Source organism: Bactrocera dorsalis, chromosome 2 (genome assembly GCF_023373825.1).
Source record: "Bactrocera dorsalis isolate Fly_Bdor chromosome 2, ASM2337382v1, whole genome shotgun sequence".
Taxonomy (NCBI): domain Eukaryota; kingdom Metazoa; phylum Arthropoda; class Insecta; order Diptera; family Tephritidae; genus Bactrocera; species Bactrocera dorsalis.
In genome coordinates this window covers 804,933-832,741 of record NC_064304.1, presented here as the reverse complement: position 1 = coordinate 832,741, position 27,809 = coordinate 804,933, and the positions used below count along the sequence as shown (strand labels likewise).

The window sequence follows — 27,809 nt, the reverse complement described above, 5'->3', positions numbered from 1 at the left end:
TGCAATAAAAAGCAAGGAAATATGAGCTCACAACTGTTGATGCCTCGAACTACTTCTGCTTAAATTATAGCGAACGCCAGGGCGTATACGCAATGTTGGAATTAAGGGCTGGGCGCAAGTAGCATGTTGAAGTAGAACCAGAAGCTAATACCAATCGTGTGGGTGGTTGAATGCGCGTGCCTGCACAACATTGCGCTTTCGACGACGTCCGCGCACAAATGGCCAGCAAAATGGGCTGCAAATCACTAGCAATGCATTCATTCGCCAGCAATGTGACCGCTCCTTATTGCATGTGCAAATACTCAAATGAAAGGCTTTGCCGACTATCCTTGCAATTGCATAATGCTTTTCATCATTGTTCGCGTAGTTGCCAAGCAGATTGATTTAAGTAATGATAATTCAGTAGAAATTTTTCCCACTCGAACGGCCAATTACCGTAATGCTATAATTATCAGCGATTGCAGACAATATGGGAAGGGCGCAACTGACTGAACGTAGTCTAAATATAGGTGATTTATTCCCGATATATTTATGTTATTGCAGTCTACTAGATCGAGTGAGTAGGTACAATTTGAGGAATTAAAATTTTTCTGATGATAATTGTCAGTTGATCATGAATTCAATACTAAAATTGACAGATGCTAAAGGCCTCAAAAATCGAAACTAAATCTCTCTTGTTTCGAGGGTTTGCTTTTCCTTATTAAGAAGTTTTTAAATAAAAATATTTGGAAATGCCACAGGCTGTGATGTAAAAGCAAAAGCTTTCGTTATTATTTCTAATTCAATTCGAAAGCTAATTGGCTCCATAACTAACGGTATAATCTCATTTAATGCCGCAAGCCGATTTAGGTTGCATGTTGCAACTCCCTCCTTTCGCTATTGTGGCATTGCCATTTCGCTTTACATACAATTTCAAATAGTTATGCAATCAACTCCGCATGAATTAGAAACCACAGTAATGAAATTAATTAGCAAGCATTGTAAGGGATTATTGTAAGGGATATTGTTTACACTCTTAGATTACCTCCAAAATAACCTAGCAGCATTCGTGCGGCAAATAATACGAAGCAGAAGTATGGTGAAAAATTAGAAAGTTATTAATTTTGTTTCATCTAAATAAAATGGTATTCTGAAAAATGCTTAATTAGTCTTCTTATCCTAAATGTTTAGTAATCTTACTGGTAATATGCAACATATTAGTCCGAGTCCCTTACCATAAAATTGAACTGAGGCTTTAAAGATTTAATTATATGCCTTTTATACATGCCTACATAAACTCCCTCTAGAGGAGAAGTTTTAAGATAGTTGTTGCTACGAAAAGCTTGTTTTAATGTCCTCATTCCCATACCTTCATGTTTCCCACATAACACACATAGACGCATGCATATGCATGTGTACCGCTAGGCAATTTCTAATTTGCTTTCGTTAAGTGCTTCTTAAATGTTTCAAAATACTTGTTTGCCTCTTCTTTCTTTTAATTTCCATCCGATCTGCCATCTGTGAAAAACTTTTGGTTTTTCTCTATTTTCCTGCTTTTTCCTCTTTGAGCTGCCATCTTCTACCGTGTTTCATTGTCCTTTATTACACAGTTTGATACCTTTGAATTTAGCCATTAAAAACTTATTAAAGCAATTTTCTTGTTTTCCTTTCTCGCTACTTTCGTTGCGGTCAGTTTAGTCATGGATTTTAAGTGATTAAATTAGGATCGGTCATTCAACGTATGCGCCACGTCACCTTTAATGGATGCTACGAAACCATTAATCTCTTTCTAAAAATCAAGGGGAAGGAAGGCATGAACATCAAATAACGGTAATAATTGCGAAAAGAGTGGAAAAATTGGAGATTCATGTTAAAGAAATGATGTTAAACTTTTGACTATTTTAAGCAAAACATATTTTGTTGTATCGAAACGATACTTCATAAGAAGTAGGAAATTCAAAAGAAAAAAAAAAATCGAAATATCTTTATCAGATATATTTACTCTGAAAGTATGATTTCTATGATCCACTACGGGTACTAATCACATATCTAGCTAAGGAACGCTTTACGTTATTGCACCCATATTTTCAAACTGCTTTTTCCCCAATGGTTTGTAATATTTGCGTATAGAAGAGTAACTAAATAAGTAACTAAGAAAACAAACAACCAAACATAAAATGCGATTTTTTCAGAAGAAGAAGAAGCAGTGGCACTCAAGTGGAAAATATGGCTTCATAATGCATTTATTTATGGCCACAAGAGCCAATTGCAGCAAAGCAAGATGCACAAGCAAGCATGAGGAGCATGAAAAGTGGCAACGGTGTGGAAAATCGCATGAGAACACACATACATGCATTCTCCTGTGTACAAACAGATAAATTGACTACATTTTACAAACCACTTATTCCATTTCCAAATTTGTTTGCTCACACACACATGCCACATCTGCACACGTACTCAGATGAAAGCAGTCAAGCAATCAAGAGTCGGAAAGAAAATATTCTAGCTTTGATATAAAATTGGTGCACCTCTATTCGGCGGACTTTTGATTGAATTTGTATTTCTAACGCAAACTTCAGATTAAAATTTGAGCCGACGAAATCAGACTGACAATATTTTAAATAAATTTTTGAATGAGTGGATCTTAACTCTTTCGCTTTGTTTTATGTTGTATTGTTTTTAAATTAAAAGCATTGGTTTGGCTTCATAATGGTCGAGTATTAGACTGGTAAATTCCTGGCCGAACCTGAGAATTGTGAAAAAAACTACATGCCAGTCTAGAAAATAAAGACTCTACTGCCCAGGTGGACTTCCGGTTCATACCAGCTTAAACTATTATATCTTTAGTTTATTTGACTAGTGGGTGCATTCGATACAATTCTGTTGCAACTTCGTTTGTTAAGAGTAAATGCAAACACAATTCTGCATTTGCGTGTGTGTTTGAGCATGTAAGTAAACAAAAAGCTCACTGAGTAGAGCGCATCATTGAGTTAAAATGAAGTATGTAAAACCAGAACAATTCTCGAGCAGAATAACAGAGAAAGGGAAAAGAAAAAAATTCACGAAAAAAGAAGTAAGGTATGGTCGGACTGGGATGATTTCGGAAGTTTATCACGCACGTTAAGGATGTAAACACAATGCAACAATTAATAGTCATCTACATAAATCAGGTAAATCTGATCTAGCTTCTTTACACATTGAATTAATTATACTTGTATACACAAAAATATACTGCAGATAGAGTCAATACCTTCTCAGCAGCTGCTCCACAGTTGTGGTCCAAAACATGCCGGTTGAGCGTATTTGTGAGCTGTGTTATTGCGTACGATTCGCCAATCGTAAAGTACCGGACAGCTGCTAAGGCATTCGTCTTGTATGTGTGTGTGCACGAGAACATATGTGCAAAGTGCAAACACCGAAAATGTTTCGATTTCTGAACAACAAAGCTTGAAAATAAGCAGTTGGCAAACAAGTCGTGACAAATAACGGGAAATGAACATGGAATTTCATACAAGAGTCAACTTTTCTACAACATAGATTTGCTATACTCGTATATACATACACATAGTTTTTCGTAAACATACAAAACAAGCTCAACGCTTTTCCATTCAACAAATTTGGAGTAAAAAGCTGCTTATTTCTCCGTTAGTGAACCTGTTGTTCAACCAGTTCACTCACTTGGCAGCATCCATTTTCAACTAAACAAAACCATACTTGTTAACCGAGAGCATAGAAAGTAAATTTTCATTCTCTACACGCACACAACCTTCCTCGCACAAACACCACCGTTAATCTATATTGGAAAACTTTTGGCACATTAGTTAATCGGTTGAGTAAGTTTGCTCCAAATAAAATGTTGTATGTACGGCCACAGTTTCATCAGAAAGCCATTACAACATAAATTACCCACCGGAAGAATTACATTTACATGGCTACGTACATACATTTATATAACCGACCACAAAATCGAAATTTATCACCGCAGATTTGTGGGAAACTTTGTGGTCAACTTGGGCTCTCAAAGGGAAGACAAATCGAGAGAATCAACGAGCAAAATAACTGAAAAAGTGCACTAGCACACAAAGGAAAGGTTGCTGCCTGCTCTTCAAATGGCAAAATAAAAACACTTCATTCAAACGATATCGAGCATGAAGGCCACGTTGAACCTGAAAGCAGCGCAAAGCGTTACCTTAACGCGGTGAAGCGTGAAATCGTTCTAAAGGGGCGACTGTTTGACGTTGCTGCAGAGGATTAACCAAAATCGTTTCCCAAATGTGGCTATCAGCAAGTAAAGAACGCTCACGAATCTTTCCCGAATGGTTCCTATGACCGAGGGAATTGCAACTAATTCCCATAAATGGCGGTGCCTACTCCTTGTTTTGTTGGTATCGGATGCATGTAGTTTTCCAATGCTTTCACCAGGCTCACATATGACTAACAGTTACATAACTGTATAAATACGACTTATACAATCTGCTTCACAACGTATAATACCACCTCCTGATCGAAATTATCATCTTTCATAAGTTCTGACTGCAACGGCTCACACATCGCCCGCCTGTGGGAATTTTGTTGGCTACTCGCCGTTCAACAAACTCATACGCCCCGGTGCATCGCTGTGTCCCACGACCAGTTCCCGCGAAAGGCGCGTAGACCACAGACATACGTACAGGCGAGCCTTCGAAGCACCGCATCCATTTTATGCGTGCAAAACTTTTCACCAAATTAGCATGCGTAAAATAAAATTATTCATTTTCACAGACCAGCATACCTGCGGATGTGTGTGTGCGCCGGTGGGTACCAACGCTGTGGCGCGCACACTGGTGCTGCAGTGTCTCGTCGGTTTTAATTTGCCGCAGCTAATTGGCACAACATTTCGACGCGTTATCTCCGCTAATACATCACTTACATCTGCGGCGGCTGCTCGATCCATTGTCGAACCCGATGTGCATATGTGTCTCTCTCACTCGCTTGATCACACGCGTAAATCAAATTTAATTTCAACGCGTACTCGAATTCAAAATTTGCATTTCCCGCTTTTTCGCTGATTTTTACTTTTATGTGGCGCTTGTAACTGTGGTTTACCGAGGGCCCTTGGGTCAATAGTTGTGATGATTATATATTTATTATTTCTTTTTTACGTTCAATATTGAAGCTTTTTGAACTTGTATGTATGTATGTGCAAAATCCTCTAGAGTTTACTGATTTGATTTGATTTGATAAACACAATGTAAAAAATTATCATTCGCATCAAATAACATAACGCTGATTTATACACGTATATTTGATTTAATAGAAGATAACAAAGATAACACAAAATGGAAAATATTTTTTTATCATATCTCTATTTTATCGAAACAATATTTGACAATAATGCAAAGCAATATATATAACATATTCACAATTTGATAGCAAAGGTTCTGCCAATTTACATTTAGTCATCCTATTATTTTACAAAAATTCAGTCGTACTTATTGATTAACTCATAAAGGCAGATAAAACATGTAATACAGTGAAAATTATTTTAAATAAGCTTTGTTAAAAAAAAAAATATTATACTTTTTTTTGATACCAAAAAGAAATGTAGGTTATATTAAAAGCCTATTGATTAAATGTATCACTAATTTTTATATACGTACACTCACATATACACACTTTTTCTTATATAAATTTCCATCACTCAATTCCATGAGCTTAATGCAATTAATGGTTATTATCTTTTAATTTATTAATTGCAACACATGCGAGTGTTCGATTATCTACGGTAATGTTTATTAGCCCGACAATGTTTGAAGTGTTTTGCTTCGGAATTCTGATACCTCACAGCGAGTACACGCACTCATTTGATACAGGGTGGGCTCACGCTCCGAAATTTACGAAAGCAGTCCTTAGACAGCTGACACCTCTGGGAGTACGTTGAAATTTAGAAAATTAATACATAATGCTTCTGGATAATACGGAGAACGCCTTCCAGTAACGGAAATATGTATATAGAAATATCAAACCGGTTTAAGCCGACAACAACTACAGTATTATGTGTTTATTGCATTGGGGCTATTTTAGAACACAGTGCAATCAATTAATGTATGCACCATACCTGCATATGAGTGCAATGAGAACAGAGTATAACTTTCGTAATTGCATGAATAATCGCACGTGTTGTATTAATGTGCTTGGTGCAGCCTTTTAAGAGAATTACAATTTTGCTAATTAGCCACGTGACACATTACCTCGCTGTTACGAAAGCGCTGAGTTGTTCATTGTACTTTCACATGCACACATATGTACGCAGATATAGCAACTAAATAAATCACAGTTGTAATAACTACTCGGTAAAAAATCCCGACTTCATCACACTTCTATTTAAATCAATTAAATTGTTAATGAGGGACAAGAAGTTTAGTGGGAAACAAGTTTTACTAAAAAATATTTGACTCTATATTTCTGCTGTTTATCTCGAAACTGTCTAGAGAAACAACAGTATAACGGAGCATTCTTAATACTTCGATTATTATGCGTATATCTCATCTTTTAGTTGATGATTTAAAAACCCCTTAAACTATAATTATGTGGACGGAGATAGAAACAGGGATAATGGGTAAAGACATTTATGAAACTTAAAGGCAATTAATAAACAATCATGTGTTATTTTTTTATAAATTATACGACTGATAACATCATTAGGAATAAGAATATCAATGGCTGCAATGACTTCAGTCCACCCTAGTGTCAACATAGATTCATCCCTGCATGTAAAGAACAAAAATCGTAAATATGCTTAAAACGAGTATTCAAATAGATAATATACCTACATACCATATACTACTCTCTGTATGTGGGTAACCACAAATCGAAATAGAGCTAGAGATATCATTAAAATGCAAGTGCTTCGATGTGGTCTTTCTCACCACGAGTGTTCATGTGTTTTCACAAGTGCTCTCAGCTAACATCAATTTATTCATTTTATGTTCGAATACAGGGTGATATGCGAATACTACTTTTTGTTTCTATGATTTCAAATACAATCAAAATGTGTCGGTTTCAAGCTAGGTGAAGATAAGGCAGCTCGAACGGAGCATTCTCAAAACAATATTTTCTTAAGTTCACGCGAAGCATTTTGTCCCTTGTCTGTTCATCGATGACGATGGAGCGAACGTTCCATTGCCCGACCATGGAGAAGCTCGAATAGAATCAATTACCCGTCTGAAGAACAACAAAACTGCGGGGACTGATGGATTGCCGGCCAAGCTATTTGAACACGGCGGCGAATTACTGATAAGGAGCATGCGTCAGTTTCTTTTTAGAAAAAGGTCGGACGAAAGCATGCCTAACGATTGGAATTTAAGCGTGATCTACCCAATCCACAAAAAGGGAGACCTCGCAACCTGCGCCAACTACCCTGGGATAAGCCTTCTTAACATAAGGTTCTACCGAGTGTAATGTGTGAAAGACCACCGTTAACAAACTGTTTGGATATTATTCGTGTGGATTTTGGCCTGAAAACTCAAAAACTAACAAGCTTTCCGTCAAATCTTGGAAAACACTCGTGAAAAGACAATCGGCACCTCCTCGTCGATTACAAAGCTGCTTTTCACAGCGCGGAAAGAAGCTGTCTTTATGCCGCGATGTCTGAATTTGGTAACTCCGCAAGACTAATACGGCTGTGTAAAGTGACGTTGAGCAATACCAAAAGCTTTGTCAAGATCGGGAAGGACCTCTCTGACCCGTTCGATACCAAGGTTTCAGACAGGGCGACTTCTTCAACTTACTCGTAGAGAAAATCACTCGATCTGCAGATCTGAATAAAGAAGGTATAATCTTTCATAAGAGTCTATGTATGATACTGCTCCTGTCGTATACCGATGATATTGATATTAGTGGCCTCAACACCCGCGCCGTTAGTTCTGTTTTCTCCAGAATGGATAAGGAAGAGAAGACAATGGGTCTGCTGGTTGCACTTGGAACCAGCATTCACACCAACAACAATATCAGCCTCTAAATGTAAAGTGGAATAACTCTTACCGACAGGTGCTACTTCGGACCGAATAGACAATTGAGAAACAAAGTCCTCACTCGACGAACAAAAACCAAACTCTATAAGTCACTCATTATTTCAGTCCTGCTATATCGTGCATGGGCATGGACGATGACAACGTTTGATGAGTCGACGTTACGAGTTTTTGAGAGAAAGGTTCTGCGAAAAATGTATGGCCCTTTGCGCTTTGGCCACGGCGAAGATCGCATTCGATGGAACGATGAGTTGTATGAGATATACATTGAGATTGTTCAGCGAATTAAGAAACAGCGGCTCCGTTGGCTAGGTCATGTCGTACGAATGGACGAAAACACTCCAGCTCTGAAAGTACTCGACGCAGTACCCGCCGGGGGAAGCGCAAGAAGAGGAACACCTCCACTCCGTTAGAAAGACCAGGTGGAGAAGGACCTGGCTGCTCTTGGAATCTCCAATTGGGGCCAAACAGAGAAAAGGAAGAACAACTCGTGCACCGTTGTAAGCTCGGCAATAACCGCGTAGGCGATGTCTATGCCAATAAAAAAAAGAAGAAGAATTATGCACAATAAATTCACATAGATGAATATCAGCAATTGAGTTCTCTTCCTTCTGATAAATGAAAACGAATTCGACACTGTTGGTCTTTCGACCGGTGTCAACATATCAAGTTATTTTTTCGTAAACTCCTTAATGCCAGAGGTTGAGCCATTTCTCAGCACGACAATATTCAATCAGAGTAAAGTTGTTTATGTAAATGAAATTAACAGTTGGGTGCTGAAATCGGCAAACGTCGCTGGCGTCCACTTTTCAGCAGCAACTTTTCGTTCGTTCTTTTATTTTGATTTCTTTACTGAATATTTCATATTAAAAGGTAAAATAAACATCTTTCGTTCAACATACTTGGAAATAGCAACTGAACAAATGGCTGACACAAGCGACAGGCAACTACCAACAAACTTAAAAATATCTCAAAACCAAATAAAAAGCAGCAAACACCGAAGAAAAACAATGTCGAATTAAAAGGAAACTTCAAATGTCAACGAGTTTGCTTCGTGTGCTCGTTTTTCATTCGACAATTCCTCCGTTGAAACAGCAAGCGTCTCCCAGGGGTAACGATGTTAAATTATGTAAATAAAGTAACAAAGTGAACGTCACTAATGAAACTCAACGTCAACGAAGTGTTTACACAGGGCCGGAGACTGACGCACGCAGGAGATTTCGCCTTTCTGTTGACTCTAACTCGTTTTGCTTTGCCAAGGCCAAGTGTCGCTGCTGCAAATATTTCTGGAGCAATAGTGCGAAAACGAGAGGCCGTTATAAAGTAATTTATAATTTAATTGAAGCATTATGAGCAAAATTTCATGCAAATGTCCAATCAACTGCTGCCATATGGCAAACACGGCAACTTTGGGCTCAATTTAATGCTCTTATTTCTTCATTTTATTTACGTTTGCCTACGGCTTATTTAATTTGCTGCACATAAATTCTGTTTAGTGTCATTCCCGTCCGATTGAGCATGCAAATGACGCAGGTTACGTATACGCACCGTGTGCTATAGTTGCTCGTGCGAAAGATTGCTCAATTATATGCAACTTGAAGAAAGCCGAAGATGAAGAAGGGCAGATTTCTGAGTTTCATAAGTAAGGGCCACTTGAATATAATTAGGGGAATAGCCTCAGCAAACATGACAATGACGTAGCTCAGTGAAACAGTCTAACTGCACACCAAAAATCAAAAAAAAATAGGATTTTCCTTACGTATAAATATGTATAGAGTATATATGTATGTACTTATTTTGCCAAAATTCATGCCGAAAATAATTAATGATAATACAGAATGATACACCTTAAAAAAGCACAGAGTGGTGTCCAAGTACCATCACCACACCGTTAAGGACTCACAACAACAGCTAAAAATTAACTTTTAAATCGTTTGAGTAAAAAACATCACTCAATAGTTTAATAGCCGACGGAAAGTAAACAATTGAAATATCTTTTCGACATTTTTTAATTAAAAGTCACTTAATGCGTCTGTGTGTACTTAGGTCCATCCGCCCCCCTTTTCGTTGTGTAAATATCGAAAAAAAACGATTTCGACTACAAATGCCCACAACTTTTATGGCCTACGTGTCGTTCGAAATGTAATCACGCTCACCCTCCGACGGTTTCATTTGCAGTATTTAAACGCAACACAAATAAATCGCACATTCTAATGTCCTCCACCGACAACTATGTACACGTACAACGTGTCAACGTTTGGCGGACAAATAAAACCACAAAGTACCTAAGTTTCACGTAACTTAATACAAATCCCTGCAAATGTCCTCCCATTGCGGTTTGCACAGACATGCACACACTGTCAAAGCACAATTGTGGTGCGAGATTTTTGTGGCCGAAAAAGTCAATAGCAAAGAGAAGTGAATGGACGAAGGTGCCTCACATGTCTGACCAAGTGCCAAAGCCAACAATTTTTTGTGTATATTCTATGTCATCAAAAGAGCTCCGCCGACGCGACACCCAGTGGAAATAGAGCACCCACCAGCAAATCGTTTAGCTGGCGAGGATTATCCATGGCAAATACACATGAACCCAACAATAACGACACGGGCCAATAAAATTTATATCGCTACAAGAATTTAAATTAAGCGAAATGGCCGCCTTTTGTTTGCCACAGTACAGACCTCGTATTTCGGGTGAGTTTGGCAGGTCGAATACCGTCAGTGTCTGCACACGGCAGGTACCAAAAGCAGCCTTGGATATGCGGCACATTTATCGCGTGCCTCTACTAATGCATATATGTATGTGCACACATCTCTGTTTGCCTACCAATTATCCTTGACTATTCAGAGCTCGTTTTGTATAAACAACAGATTTTGACAGCTGACAGCTGGCAGTTAATCACAACGATTTTCGATATGTAAAGCAAAGTTTGTGCGGTGAGCCTTGGCTATGTAAAAGGTTTACAATTGCCCTTATCTGTACAGGGTCTTCCAATGGCTACAGCAGCTGAACTCCGCACATCCGATTGAAGCATTAGTCACGCTTGGATATACCAATATGTATTTATACTTGTACATTATATATGTATGTGTATATCTAACAAAAAGCAGTTGCCTCGAGTAGCAATCGAAAACAGAATATACTTGCTTGATAGAAGAATAACACCGAAATACCGATTACCAGTGATGCATTAAATTTGGGCACAAACTATTATGATTGTTATACATGTTATATAATTTTCATAGAGATAACTCAAATATCGGCCCATATATCCAACATAAAGTCACCTGAAAGTTCGAAAATTTTTATATTACGCATATGGGGGCTCAGGGAAGTATTGACCCGACTCATTCCATTTTTAAGACACAGAAATTCAATTGTCAGAAAAGGTTTCTGCCTGAATTTCAATTCTATATCTTACACGTTGACCGATATTTTCGGTTAAAACTCAACTATAGATAAGTATAATGATAATATTTTACACTATCGATCAGAGTTCTTATAATATTTGTGCTCCGCAAATTTGGTTGTTGAAACTTTAGTAGTTTAGAAGATATGTACATTAAACTTGGAGGGCAGAGCCACGCCAACATTTTTTCCACAGGTGCCACTTGCTACTGCGATCCCCTGTATCGAATTACAGTTATATATCTTAATTTAGTGCTTAATTATGGCAGTTTTTCGGTTAGTGGTGATTTGTGGGCGTGACAGTGACCTGATTACGCCCATCTACGACACTTTTTCAAGTGTGAACACTTTGCGCTCCTGTGTAAACCCACTGAACAGAGAAACTCCTTAACATCTGCGAAAGTTTCCAAGTTGTTTCAGCGTTTTTCTGTTTCTTGCAAAGTTTTTTAGGGTTAATATAGTTAGTATTATTGGGTTTGCTTTGCCTGTGATGGTGACCAGAACTTGTGCAGAAACTTTTTAGCACCTTTCATGCAACTTTTATGGATTCCGTTTCTCACAACAGCGAACAGTTCTTAAAGGCCTGATTCACAAAATTTATTGAGGAAATTTGAGGATTTGATCAAGTTGAGAAGAAAAACATTTTTATAATTCTCGCATATTATTAAGAACTGTTCCTTAGTTGAACACAGAAGCGATCTAAATAACCCCTCATTACAAGTCATATAACATCTAAAATTATGCAATAAAACATCAACCAATATCATTGTTTCACATTTTAATCAACCAGTTGAGACGAAAAAGCAACCAAAAATTCGTTTCTAAGGCACTTGAAGTCAAAAGCAATGATTCGTAATTCATTGTTATTAAAAGGATTTTAATTTTCACACGTAATTGTCAGTTAATGTATTTGCAGCTTTCTAATATATTGCAAATGGCCAAATATACTGCATAATTGCTCTTGGCTTAAATAAATATTTATCCAAATTGCAGAGAAATAAGCACACATACACAAACAAACAGAGCAAACGAAGACGGTCACAATGAGACAAACCGAAAGACAAATGAAATTTAAACAAGCGATTTCTGCTACGACAAGCACGCAAACGTGTACAAACATATCTACAAGAAATGAAACGAACTAATGACCTTGAGACATGCCACGAAGGCCAGCGGATGTGCTTGGGCCAGCCTTCGGTGTCAACCAACTTAAATATTTAGCTATTTTTGACATTGCCGAAATTCAGCCAGCAAATATTTATTCACGAGCGCTGGGAAGCATAACTCTCAATGCAAAAAGACCACGGCACTTTATTAAAATGACATAGCCCCGAAGGAAACATTTTAAGTCAGAAACCCTAAACAGCAAATTTGTTCCGAAAATCTAGTTTTCCATGCATGCTATGAGCACATGCAGCAACCACTCAAAGTTTCCTTCACACACAGCACGAAATTATTTCCTAAAATTGTAGCAAATAAATTTCCATAGAGGCAAGGAACACATACCTAGCCGTGCATGTGTAACTGTACCTGCAAGTAAATATTAGAAAGGGACCAGATACGAGTATTTGCTGCTGCCAGTGGCAGCTGACTCGAATTGCTGAATTTGCGGTTTTAATAACAACAAAATTGTGAGCAACAAATTGACCAAACAAACCGACATAATAAATGTTGTTTACTCAGAATGTCGATGAACGTCGATGAAAGCAGATAAACAATTCAAGATGGCCCATGGGGCGAAATGCAGTGATGGTGACCGAAAAGAGCTGCAATCCGGAGAGCAATCGGTGCAGAGCTAAACTCATTAAAATTTTGCCAACAAGCTCGAATTGACCTGGCTTTTATTGTTGTACGAGTAGTTTAGGTTTTGCTATTTACCGCTTATAAACACAAAGAGAAAAAGTAACAAAATGACAAGTACAACAACGCATTTTTCTCCATTTTCCTCTCCCATTTTGCCTCTCATAAAAAGTTGAATTTATTCCCCTTTATTACTACACCTAACTGGTAATTAGCGGGTGGCAATGTGTACTCGAATGGGTATTTTCAACTATGCGAGCGATGCAAACGACATAGACACTTGTTTTGCTGTCATAACTCTGCGTTTTTACTCCGTTTAATTAAATCGGTTTCTTTTAATGGGATTTTCGCATCTACAATGACACGAACCCGCCGTACAGTGAGGTGGAAAGCACAATCAGGTGCACAAAACAACAAGAAACAAAACAATAAGAAAGTTATAATAAAAATATACCGTTTCTCGAGAAACGGTTTCTTTTTTCCGCTTCCAACCAGCCCCTTTAAATAACTTGATCTGGGGTGTAGGGCGGCTGCGAAGGTGTTGAGATGCCGGCCTTGGTTAGGTAGCTGTTCCCAAGAAAGGCGGTGTGAGCCGGAGCGTTGTCGTGGGGCAACTTCCAATCGGATGCGATATCTTGTCGGACCCGATTAATCCTTCGTTTCAGTCTCTTGAAGACTTCCACGTAAAATTTGGCGTTGACGGTTTGTTCAGGAGTAATAAATTCATGCAGGACGATGACTTTGATGTCAAAAAGGCAATCAGCATCGTTTTCACTTTGAATTTACTCATTCATCAGCGACCTCTTCCCAGTCTTCCAAAAATACCTGGTGCCACCAACGCACGCGACTTCTTGTCTGCTTGATCATATCAAACGTCTCTGTCGTAGATTTATCGAGTTTCACACAGAATTCGCGTAGCTCTGCTCTCACGAACGCTGCATTTTCGGCATGCACCAATCCCAATAACACATCGCGCGAAAATATTTGTTCTGACTCTCCATCCGCTCGTTCGTTAGCTAGGAACACCCTCTACTGAATCCTGTCGGTGCGCGCGCGCTTCGAAGTATAGGCGCGGCAGAAGAAAATCAATCCCGTTCCTTTTCAGACAAACCCTCTGTATTTCTTATTATCGTGTTCCCTGTTTTACAATAACAAAAACTGACAAAAACTGTGATATTAGCTTTATTTGTCAGGTATTCTGTGTGGCAGTAATTCGAAAATAAAATTAGATTCCTGATCCCTTTCACATTTCCTTTATGAGACTACAATGATTAAGGTTTTATGATAACAAAAGCCAAATAGTTTATAGATCCATTAAAATTTGCATAACCCATAATCAATAAATTCTAATTATGAAGAAAGGGCATTTCAATTAAGAAAATTTAGCTCATCAAAAAAACCAAGATGAAAATTTGTCATTGAATTTAAGATCCAAAACACCCAAGTATCATTTTGGAGCATTTTAAGTTAAATTTACTCTTCGTTTTGCATTACCTAAAACAGGGTACTCGGATTGCTCATTAAGTCGCACTTTCTGAATAGGCGGGAATCGTTGTTGTGTGTTAATTTTTGCTATTGATTAGTTTTTTGTCGTTTCTCTTACATTTTGTGGTCATTCGTTGAGACGCACACGGGGCGTTGGGAAAGCTCATGCACCACAAAATGCAGACGCATAAATTGATGTGGGTCTTAGGTAACGGTAAACACTCGCAATCGCTTCAGTGCTAAAGTTCAATTACTGTGTTGTTTGCTGTTCTAAAAATTGTGGGTGTTAATGGGAGGGTTTTTCGTTATTTATTTGTTAATTGTTCACAGTATCTCCAGTGTATATGAAGGCGTATTAAGTGTTGGCGGTTTTGCAACCGAAAATATTTGGTTTAGTTGCGAATTACATTTTTGTGTAATCAGTTGAAAAACTTCCGCATGACAGGAAATTAATACGCAAAATAATTTTAAATAGGATTTTCATTGTATCAACGGTTGGAACGGAATAATGCGAACAAAGTAAACCATAATTAGTTGGAATATTTTAGATTATTAGAATAGGTTTTTAAGGTCCGCCGTTTACAGCAAATCTTTGAAAATACAACACAACTTATTTAACATAAAACGTTTAGAATTTGACCTAAGCCTGGCGCACTAGAAAATAAATCCAGAAAAAATAGTTTTTGACGCTGAAACCCTCTTCAAAATCAAAATCGGGTAATATTCTGCAAATAACATTGATTTCTAAACCACATCAGATTTAGACGACAACCTTTAGGCACCTTCGAGGCTTTAAGCTTCTTTCATTACTAACTTTTTTTCCATCAACTGAAATATATTAATATTATTAATATTCTACGCATAAGATTTTTTCCAAGCACAGATTCATTATATTTACCGATATATTTTAAAAATTCTTCTTCTTCTATTGCAATTAATTCACAAAGCACAAATGGAGGTTAATATCCAGCTTTAGATCACTGTGAGAAATTAAAGAAAAATTCGCAAATTTTTATGTGTTTAGCCTCTTTTAAATATGCCATAAAACTTTAATAAATTAGACACCTTTCCTTTGTCATATGGCTGTAAGGGTTGCAATTGCAGGAAAGGTGAACCAACTTGTTATATGAAAAATCACAATTGTAGAATTATTAAATTTTTTATCGCAGCTCGAAACCTTCGAAAGTTTCTAGTTTAATCTTTCAAACCGACGAAAACCCGGAACCTCTAAGTCATTTTTTGCACATAAAAAATAAAGGAACGGAGGACCCTGTAACAAAATGCGTCATTTCGTGTTACTACTTTATAATTTAGGGATTAATAAAACATAAAAAAGCAAGCAAATTTTGTAAAGCGCATAAAACTTTTGCTGCTTATGGCTTATGGCTTTTGTATCGGGAGAGTTTTGAATATTTAAGTAAAGCTGCACACATTTGCACCTTTTCAAAACTGCTGGCGTATAGTATAAATTATGGCACAAAGCGGTAAATCCGGCATGACTACGCAGCTCACGGCTGAATTGTGGTTCCAAACATCCTTGGCAGACGGGAATTGTAGACACGTGACAACCAGCGTTTTTGCCGTTGCTAGTATCTAGACAGGTCCTTACACATACCCACACACATATGTACATATGACATACGCCGCGGGTTCGCTTTTATATTTTTGCCAAAGTTTTATTTAATCTAATCGCTCATTCGCGGCGAAAATGTGTCACAAAATGCCGCACAAGTTTTTGCCGCTCAAGCAAATTTCGAATGTGTCTTGTCTCGACTTAAAAAGTTTACAACGCTCGTGAAATGCAGAGATAAACTGTGATTTCCTTTCCACAACAAGATAGCACATATAAAATAATGGTCGCCAGGTGAATACAAATACAAACGCCGCGAAGTAAAAGTTGCACGCCTTTGCGATTTAGACTGTGATTTGTTACACAGCGGTACTTTGACAAGCACTGTGTGCCAATGCGGAGCGAAAAGTATATATTTTCATCACGTTCCTCTTTGCAAGAAACCCGTTCCACTATGCAAATGGAGAACAAAACCTCTAAGTACTTTGAATAACCCTCCTCATTACTGTCATCGAGCTGCTGGTGGCACGGGTTACTACCATTCTTTACAAAAGGACCTCAATTAATCGCCTTAAAAAGGACTCTAAACCTGACTTATTTCACTGGCGGTCGGTCACCATGCGCCTAAATTGCCCTCATCAATGTCGATTTTGTATTCTGTGAATTCTTAGTCCACTTTCTCATGAAAGGAAACACATAAAAAAGAGTAACGGTAAGTGTTTAGGCCCAAAATTAAAGATGCCACTCGGCTGCTGTGAAAACCAATAAATTATTATAAAAGCTGGGAGGCGAAAATTTACTGCCCGCAATAAATACATTATTTATCCTTATTGGAGCAGGTGCAAAAGGGTTTGGACAACACTTGCATATCTATAAATATAACGGCGTTTTCTTTTCTCGATGCCTCATTATATGGCAACATTGTGCAAGTGCTCTATAACACCCTGTGGAAATGTTTCCATTTCTTAAATGATAAAAGAACAAAGAAATGGCACCCTATCATAAATCAGCTGTTGCATTGCTTTCGTTCATAGTTAGTACATACAATACCATAAACATTTTAAACTGTGATTTAAGAAAATAGTGAAAATTAGCTTGCCATTTAATACTTTTTCTTTTTCCTCTGAGTCTTCTACGATTCCTGTCACCCTGGGTAAGGCATTGCTTTCAACAGCTAAGATCCTCATTTCATTATCTGATGATGATGAGTATAAATCGACCAACTCATTTGCAATTTCTAAAATTGATTTTAATAAAATAGACCGACTCCTTTTTGTTCGTGCAAAAACTTTATCAAAAATCTTGAAACTTTCAGAGACCATAAATCAAAATTCAGGGGGCAACAGTCACTCTTACATTTTGAGAGGGTAGAAAATAATGTACTGGTTAGAAGGCAACACTTCGAGAAAAGGACAATTGAATCTGAAAACATGTTAAGAAAAGAACACGCAACTTTGACAACACGAAAAAAAAGAACATGCTTTAAGATTATTGTAGTTAACTGTTAAAATACACAAATGAATGGTGCCACTATCTCCTCCTGAGAGACTATAAGTACTGCTGACGAGAGGGCCTTACCTGACCTAGATAACTTTCCGTTTGATTTAGGCATGCAGTGTGATGCCTAAATATTTACCTAACGCATACATAGACAAATGACTATGTATATGCCTTGCAAAGACCTATTATCAAAAATTGCATAACATTAAATATAAATTAACTAATTTTACACACTTCTATAGAAATTGAGTATTTTTGACGCATTAATGACTAAATTTAATACCCAATCCCACTAATTTTATCACACTCTAATTATAACTCAGTACCAAAATATGAGTAGCGCCTGAAAGTGTGAGCGCTGCCGTTAATTACGGTTTTGTGTTCGCCATCTCCTTGCTCTGCATGTAGCGCCGCCATCACAGTCTCTGCGAAAAGGCTTAATCAGCATTAACTGAATTTCCATTTTATGTACGTCATTGCTGCCTTCGTCAGTCCTAAAGTTTTACTGAGAAGGTATTTTCGCATTGACGCGTAAAATCCCTTAAAATTGCCAGAAAATTTGTTGACTTCAGAGAAACCGCTACTCGCGTTACACCAAACGAACTAGCCGTCACACACAAGGCTACGCTCATAACAAAAGTTTGTAAGTAGAAAGCCTTTTAGTTCGTTTATATTTGGAGAGCTTAGCTGCGCTTCACCTGCGGCGCTTCACTTGTGTCAATGCAAAGAAACTCCACTAAAATAGGTGGGAATTATCAGTGCTGAATTGTAGTCACGAGCTTCGCATTTTTCAGAATTTGTGGCGTTAATATTTAGAGATTATTTGGCAGAATTTGTTTATAATCACAAGGAAGAAGATTCTTCCTAGTCAAGACAGTTATGTCTGGCTCTTACAGAGCGAACGTATCAGAGTCGAGGACGTAAGTAATATTCGTTATGACAAAGTCAAAGGTGAACCAGAACCAAATAGAAGCCATCTTAAAATACACCTTTTGAATAATTAACGCAGCCCTACGGTAGTAATTAATTTTACTTTAGTAATGAGCAACAAAATTGTTCAACAAAATTGTATACCACTGACCAAAAAAGGAAATATTCGCTAAAAATATTCGCTTCAAATAAAGACCAAAGAGCATATTTTCAAGCCAAGTCTACCAGGTGCAGACAAAAGAACTTGATTTATTTTTATAACAAATTTTTACCCCCGACTCGGAGTGATTAAATAATAAAATAAAAAAAATCGCTTCTAAGATACGATTTCCATGCTCATACAAGGCTTCGAACTACGCAAGCAAATGCATGGCATACTTTGGATTACTTCGCAGGTTTGTCTACACGATGAGGCCGTCGTCATCTTCGGGCGACATAACGGTAGAATGCATTCATCGTCCTTCCACTCTACTTACGACAACCATTAAGTTTGTTATTTTACGCACAGTTGCACATTTCAAAAAACTTTATGACAAAGATTCGCAACGTTATCCTTTCTGAATGGCGCATCCTGCTTCGCACGTATAAACGCCGCCTTTCGTACTCTCTCGCTTTTAACCGCTATACAGATTTGCTGATGCATGAGGCTTGGAAAGATACAAAAGGTCGTCAACGGAAGTAGGTGTCTAATAATAATCATAAATCCAGCAGAGAGCTGTGCGACCGAAGTTAAATGGCGAAGGAATGAGTCGATAGCGCTGGGTGGCAATCATATGCATGAGAACATACATATATATGAATCTAACTATATACGAATACATACAACCCAAAAAATAATGTGCGTATTTCCGTAAAGGCAAGCGACGAAAATGTGTCAGTGCGTAGTTTAGCGAGGGACCAACGGGAACTGGAGATGCACATCATCTTTACGCCTGCTTAGACGAAACCATCCGCCATATTGTGGCTCAAGTCACATTTTATCAATTGCTCTGCCATTTGGCTGGCTTCGCTGGGTCTGCCGACTGGTTGGAACGCTTCACTGGACTTCTTAGTAACTCCCTATGGCCATTAGTATGCCCACTTATTATAATAACTGCTTCTGCTATTAGAGGACCCCAAATACTTCCGTTTCCACCCGCTAGAATCATCCCTCTTATTTTGTGAGCTTGCATGTGCTTTTGCAGACGAAGATTCTGTATTTTTCGTTGCTGCAACTTATCTGCCGCTCTGCAATTATTTTGCCATTTTCTTTTGACTTCTTCGCCCTTTGAGAAAGTCACCTACCAGTCGTCTGCTTAATATGCTGCACTCGTGCGCAAAATACACTGGTATATTTTTGAGTGACTGCGTAAGGGACTTCGTGCCTACTTGACTCGAATTCATTTTTAATTTCAACATATTTCTTCACAGCTTCCTTGGGAATAGAAATTAAATATTGACTAGGTATCCAATTGTGAATTCCCTGTTGTGACGAAACAAGCAGAAATAACAGCGAAATGCCACTAATTTAATTTAATAATTGCGCTTTTGCCCCTAATTGCATGGACCCCCGAACCAAAGCATAGCGTTAAAAAATTGAATCCCATTTGACATTTCACAGTTTTGTATGTAATAAAATATATTTAATGAAAGCAATAGGTTTGTTACTGAACTGCTAACGATCACCAGCTAGTCAAATTGACGCTGGAAAAGCGTTTCGTCACCCAAAAAACTAGCTGAAGAGACCACAAGTTAAGAACGTGTGATAAAGATCCAGAGAGATCTGCTAGTAGGTTACTGCTAATGAAATTTCTGCTAGCAGAAAATAGCTGCTTTCAGTCAACAAAAAAGCGACATTTGAGCATTTAGTCGATTCGCAAATATCAAGACCTCTATTTGAATTATATTTTTTTATGCATAAATTTCTCTGAATTTTAACATAAAGTGATAAAAAGAGCATATGTCCGACCATTGATACATAACGAAATACCATATCACCTTTATTTATATATATATTTATAAGATTTAAAGAAAAACAGCAGAACCACAAAAGCACCGATGTTTTTTCTAGAAAAAATAATGAAAATGGAAAAAACAAGGAAAAAAGTGTGAACATACCAAATGTTAACACATACATATTAGGAAGAAAAGGCGAGGGCTAAGCGGTTTCTTTTTCAAGGTCACTGTTTTGCCACTTTTTCCTCTATGAAATTCGCTCAAACATCACGCTATGCTCTATTTATATTTACTAACGCGTCATCTCTCTGAGAAGCGCACATTTCTTCATTCATTATGCATGCGGCACTTATCCTCGAACGCATATGTTCTACATGCTTAAGAACTCGTACATCCGCCCACGCATTAACATAATGAACACCCATATGAGGACACGCTCACTTTTTCTATTCCCAGCCATAATTAAAGTGCATCGAAGTGCAGCTACATGTGCCACTGTAGGCGGCGAACTGTGGCAAGCACTTCAAGCAATCTTTTTTAGTTGTAAACACACATGTGAGCACAGTGAGGCGTGGTATACTCCACAGTGTGGCAGTAGTTCCTCCATATGCTTATGCAAACTTTCATTGACTTTGTGTTAGTCTGCATGTTGTTGTGGACAAAACTGTCGTTGCTTTGCATAGTGTTGTGTTAGCTGTAGTTTTATGGAGGTACAGGGTGTGTCATCTTTTATGTCGGTATTTAAACATTTCAGAACCCAAACTTTTATGAACCGATTGACTCTCTTCACCCTGAAGGGAAATCAAATCCATCATTGGATCTAAAAATATGATATAGACGATTAAATATGTGGTAGTGTAGTACGCGAACACACTTGTGACAGTGTAGTACCCGAACAGACCTGTGGCAGTGTAGTACGCGAACACACCTATCAGCCAAGGGCAGCACCATCAATTCGATGGTTTGGCAGCACTTTTTATTTTATGTATCTGCATCGCAGTTAGCAGAACTGCCATTATTCTTTCGCAAAAAGATCACGCCATTCTTTTACATACAGTCAACGAGAACACGCCACTTTTATCAAATAAAGAATATTACTATAACCTGACACGTGTTTTAATCTAACGAAGGAAGATCTATATTGGTTACACCAACGTCGAAGATCCATAAATACATCTATCGCAGATTATCTGGATGAACTCAGGGCAAACATTAAAGTCGAAAGCATAATGAACGAAGAAATTTTGAAAACTAAATTTAGAAGGCACTAAGCCTATAATACTCTTCACAATAATATTTCTAATAATTGCGTAATAAAATCCAATAACATAATCGGCCAACGGTTTGCATCCAACGAAAAACGTGTTGCTGTTCTTCCTAGCCACCCTTTATGATACAAGCAACATTCAGTCGAATTAAGGTTTCTTGCTAAGGAAACAAAGATAAAGATATTCATATTGATTTTGATCGGCCATTATGTTCGAAGATTGTGACGTTATCTTGGACTCACACGGACAGACATGGATAAATCCACTCATCTCGCCACTCTGATTTTAGGGTCTCCAAAGTTTCCCTCTGGGAAAAGTTTCGTGTCAAACTTAATACGTACTAAAATATATCAACTTTATAGATGGCTTGTTTTTCAATTATACAATAATGTACCACAGAACATCAAAGATGGTACACCCTGTATGTCGATGTGTCCGCGGATGTGCTACTTGCTATAATGTGGGAAGTTTGCGCTAAGCTTAAGCACTCTCAAATAAAAGCGGACATTTACTCATTCTCACAGCCATAGCCTTTTGTTTTCATTATACTGTTACATTGTATGTTTATAACTATAAAGATATGTACATATAAACATGTCTGACTAAATATATGCATATTAAAATTTGAGCAGTTTTATTGCACGTGGTGGAATACTCACATAACGGTCTTTATTAACACCTTAAAGCAATGGAATTGTAATATTATATTAAGTCGTTTGTCAAACATATCCGAATATGTGTGTCTGTTCCATTCCTTCTGCATTTCATTCGTTTTTATTGGAACCACAAATGCTTGTGAAAGAATTTGAGAACAGATTTATATGCAAATTTAATTCTTTCTTTGAATGTACTTTCTTTTCAAAAGTTTGCAAATAATGTGTCATTTGTTTATACAAGTATGTATGTAAACTGTCCTAAATTGCAGGGCCAATTAATTTCACGTTTGTAAGCTGCTTTTTCAACTCATTTTCTTGCCAGGAATTCATTTTCTTCTGAAAGTACGCGCATATTATTGATTGCGGATCGAAAAATATAGAGAGAAATATGAATTATTTTGAAAGCTTGCCAAAGTACTCTCAAGCGATTGGTTTGTTGCTAAAGAGTTTTTTAAGAGTTAATACGAAATTCATTGAATTAAAAAAGAAATATCGATATGTTTCTTTCGCTAAAACTGTCTGGTTAAATACCTTGTGTCTAGTCATACCATTTAGTGATCTACGAAAAGTTTTATTATCGTTTCCTTCATAATTTAATTGTTTATTTTTGTTAATTTCTGAAGGTCATTCTACCTGCCACAATGGATAGAAACCTTGATACCAGAGAATCCTGAAAAACTTAATATACATGATTCTTGATACCTTCTAGACAAAGAATTTCGATTCGAATTCAATTATTGGACAATTATTAATCTTATAAACTATCATTAGTCTGCAGATATGTAAAGAAAATGCTCTTTCGTGAGCATAAATAAACTGTTCCTGCTTGCTGCCTAAAAATTATGTATTGCAGTATAATATAATGCTCAGATTATAAATTCCGTACAAATATATTCCACGGGAAACCCGAAAATGTAAAAAAAAGTCAAAGTCAAAGATCATTGAAGCGAAATCCACAAAATTGGATTTGAATTCAATTAGTTGCAAGTATGCTGTAATAATCGTTAATTACGTTTCAATTGCACAATGGTCTTTCGCACAACCACATTTCTCCTGTCAATCACAATGCTGTCGAATAAAATCAAAGCCACCCATAATTTTGATGTTCAATGGAAATGTGAATTAAATGAATACAATTGCTCTCATAAATTGACTTTTATGTAACGGGTAATTTTGCTTACCTTGTGTGCCCGAACTACTTCCGCCCTTCGATGAGCTGCAATTGTTGTTTAGCGAATTGAAGAAATTCGCTGCACCGGTGCGTCGTAAAATCCAAAACATTTTGTCGGAGGAAGTGGAACGTTCTGTTGATGATACCTAACTGTACTTGTAGCTTTTAATTGTAATTTAACTTTCTGATATTTTTTTTTGATATCCTGTTTCACTGATATGTTCCGTTACAAGTTTGACTGTGTCGTCGTGTCTTCGTATAAAACTGTTGCCTTTCAAGGTTAATTCGAGATTTTACTTCCCATAGTATTAGCTGCGTGGATATTCAGTTAAAAATTTAAAAAAAAATGCTATAGAATGTCACTATTTTTAAATTTCAGCTACAGTTTATTAGATTTCATGCAGTGGCACTGAGTATACCGTACGTATACGCAATCATTTAGATCAAATTCGCAATATTCTTTAGGAAGCAAATATTTAATGCCCCATTGCTTTGTCTGCTTTACATAATTAGTATTTATCTATTTGTTAGCTTACGCAAAAGTGGTGAACAGGAGCATGGCTCACCGGCCGCATCAAATTCCATCATTACATTACATTAATTGCCAGTGAATGACAAGGCAAGCATATAATTTGTTTTAAATAATCAGACGTCTTACTGGATTTAATGGAACGCTGATCTCAAAGTTACTAATCTGGAGATGTGAATGCAATATGACCAATAGACCATTAAAAGCGTAAATCTCATTTAATGAAAAATACAAAAATTATTTTCTTATCTTTTCGAAATATATTACATTTCCTTCCACATTTTGATATTTATTTTGTTGCTATTGTAAGAGTAATAAATAATGTTCCGCAAAGAGAATTAGGTTTATAATCAATGAAAATAGCAGACCAGGGCCGCTTAAAACTTAATCGCTTGGAAAATTGTGTAAACTACACCTATCACAGCGGTATCACCAACAAACAAATTCAGAAATATATAAAACACTTGGTTAAGCCATTTTCAGTAATTCAAGTCCCGCAAATGCGCTGAAGTGCCGACGGCAGGCAACAATTGCGCCTAATGCCGGGATACCTCGCGCATTGTCCTTCGTATTTCTCCTAATTAGCAATGAAACACAATGTCCTCAACACACTTCCAAGCGGAAAAAACATTGCATTCGCGTACAATCGCTAACAGCTGTTATTGTTTACTTGTTTATTTGTTGCGCTGTCTTTTATTACACATGTGAACACTTGCACTCACACACACACACACCACTGTACACATGTGTAAGAGCCGTCGGAGTCAATTTGGCCACACAATACATTTGAAATGTAGATAAAGTCGCTCATTTAAACGCGTCTACGTGTGACAACTTCATTAATTCCGTCGCTAAGCGCAATGAAGAGCCTCCAACACACACATGTACTCCAGCATATGTGTGTTGGTGTGCTGGCCTTTTAAACTGGTCTGATGCACTGGAATCCTAGGCTTTCGGCAAAAAAAAAGGCGAAATCCATCACAAATACCATTCAACAGTCGGATAAGAAAACGTCCCAACTCACTACATTGTTGCTTTTCTTTTTTTTGTTTTTTCTCTCTTTAATATCCAACAACGCGTTTCATGGCATTTGGCGAGCTGTTCGCGTAATCCACCGTTACTCGCTACGATTGCCGACAAACTGATTTGATATCCTGTCGCGTTTGCCAATATATTCGCCGAATTCGCTCAGCGTTACGCAACGTAAGCACGTAGTGAACGTAACGATGAAAGAGAGCGCACCAACAATCAGAAGGCTTACAAATAGAGAGCATTTGGAGCTCAAATTGCACTATGCACTGAAAAGCAAACTTATTACAACGGATAATAATAACTTACCAGAAAATAAGTTATTCTAAAAACTCAAAATTGATGACCTTGAAGTCATTAAAAAGTTTCAAAATCAATTCAGATATTTTTTAGTCAGTAATGCATTTTGAATTTCCGTTTGTAAAATAAATTTTTTAAATTTCTGTGCGCTCTCAGGTACACTCAACCCTCAAAAAGAGCGGGAGAGAGAACGCACCAAACTGTTCTCAATTTCCTTTGCACTCGAAGGATGCAAAGCCACCGTTCAACACCTCTACAAGTGAATGGGATATTTATGCTTCTTACACTTTCAGCGAAGCTCCCGTCGATTCGAGGGGACCCACACAATAGCCAAAACTTTCTCTTTTATTAAATTATATCACAAAAAAAGTTTTCCCACACTCATACCAACAATATTGAACTCATGTTTATTTGTACCTGCAAGCACTCTGACCTTACCCTTCGCACCAACAGACCCATGACATATTACTTGACCTTTTTGGCGACGACCGCGGCAGTAAAACAACCCAAATACAAGCTTATTTGCCAACGCATACATGTGTGGGAACTTACATATGTATCACAATTGTATGTGTGTGTGTTTATATGCCAACAAGTTGTATTAGCTTTCTATTTCTTCCGATACTATTTGTGTTACAAAGAATGAAAAAGCGATCGCTTCTATTTATGTTACTGTTACCGATCCATGTAAACGAAGTGTTTACACACACACACACACACAGAAGTGCATCATATGGCAATACAAGTCTTCCATCTTAAAACTTGTCAGCGTTTGCGAAAGTTCCGTTATGATTGACGTCACATTAATCAATCAACGTTCCATCCTCTGTGAGAAAGCTGCATGTATGTGTGTGTGTGCCCGAAACAGGTGCCTGTGGCTGAATGCACTCGTCAATGCCACATCGCTGCTGACAGACCGTGCAAGAGGCGTTTCTGCACCATTTCCAGAGTCAACACTGGATTTGCACCTGGTTTGCCAAACAACAACAACGACCCAACTATAAAGCTGTGAATTATGTACATGAGGTGTACTCAAGTGAATAAAACACGCATTGAAATGATTTATATGTACATGTGTATGTGTGTGCTGGCATATCCGATATGTGCGCGAGGCAGCGCATGAGAAAGTTGCGTATACGCCGCAGTGGGCAGCTGAAGCGAATGCGAAATCAAGATGTTCAGTTGGCAGCTGATAATTTAGTAGGTCCATCGATCATGTCATCATGTAAGAACTCTGCTGCTCAGTATTTAATCAATTAGGCAACTTCTTAATGTATATTTCAAGCGCAACGCCGCAGGTTTCTCCTCGTGCATTGCTATTGAATTATTTTCAAAGATGAATTAAATGAAATTAAGCGAAACACAATAAATTACTCAAATTTAATGCAGTTTGTTAAATTATTCCAACTAAATTTTTTGTATTTTCTTTGAAAACTTGGTTGCTTCCCACACCCGCCTGCCATGAGATAATAATTGCTTTGTCCGGGACCTTCACGCAGGTTAGCGTCTGATTTTCAAGGTAAAACATTCAACTTTTAATTACGCCAAGCGTAGTCAAGTCACTTTAGGCACTTTAGCCTGCAGCGTTTACCAAAGTAAAAGAAACAGTGTCGTCTTCGCCCATTCAGGCAACTCTTTCGAAGCACTTGACTTTCAACTTCGGAAACTTTAAAGTGCGCGCACGAAAACAAAAACAGCAATTATTGCGCAAACCTGAATATTAATTAGCCTATTTTCAGCAAACGGCGAGCCAAAGCGGAGATAAGCGAAGAAGCAATAACAAGCCGTAATGGAGGGCAATTAAAATTTCGGTAAACGCAGCGGGAATTCACCTTGACTACGAACCATTGGGAAGTTGAGGATATATTTTGTATTGTCCAACAATCACAAAGAATATACGGAATATCTAGCTCATAAAAGTAATGAAAAAGCCTCGGGCTAAGGGTTGGTTTCCCTGTTGCATGGATGCTCTCAAGGCAGTGCTTGGCTATTTCGGTCAACAAATGTGTTAGGAAACGTTTGTTCTGATACAAAGTTAGCCTAGGAGAGACATGAGGATGTGCCTATTTGCTCCACGCTTTGAATTTGTGAATTTCTACACTGCAAAAATTCTTATTGTAGGATAGGATGTTCATGTGAACGAACTTTTATCCCAACAAACCGGCGCTATATACCATACAGCCAATGAAACAATCATTTTTTTGAAGAAAACTTTCAAAAAGCGCATTATCTGACAGCG

The 27,809-nt window shown here is 37.6% G+C and overlaps 1 protein-coding gene across 3 annotated transcripts in view; it reads right to left on the bottom strand.

Moving 5' to 3' along the window:
* Positions 1 to 25,393, bottom strand: part of LOC105232520 (uncharacterized) — a 39,816-nt gene extending 14,423 nt beyond the window's left edge. The window contains exons 1-2 of one of the 3 annotated variants that reach the window (XM_029553030.2): positions 24,964 to 25,393; positions 23,723 to 24,024 (exon numbers count right to left, since the gene is read on the bottom strand). In XM_029553030.2, the coding sequence (XP_029408890.1) occupies positions 23,723 to 23,822 (100 nt within the window). In that variant the 5' untranslated portion in view covers positions 23,823 to 24,024; positions 24,964 to 25,393. The remainder of the gene's footprint in view (positions 1 to 23,722; positions 24,025 to 24,963) is intronic. The other 2 variants (XM_011214217.4, XM_049448609.1) reach the window with 2 other exon arrangements.
* Between the last annotated feature and the right edge of the window lie 2,416 nt (positions 25,394 to 27,809).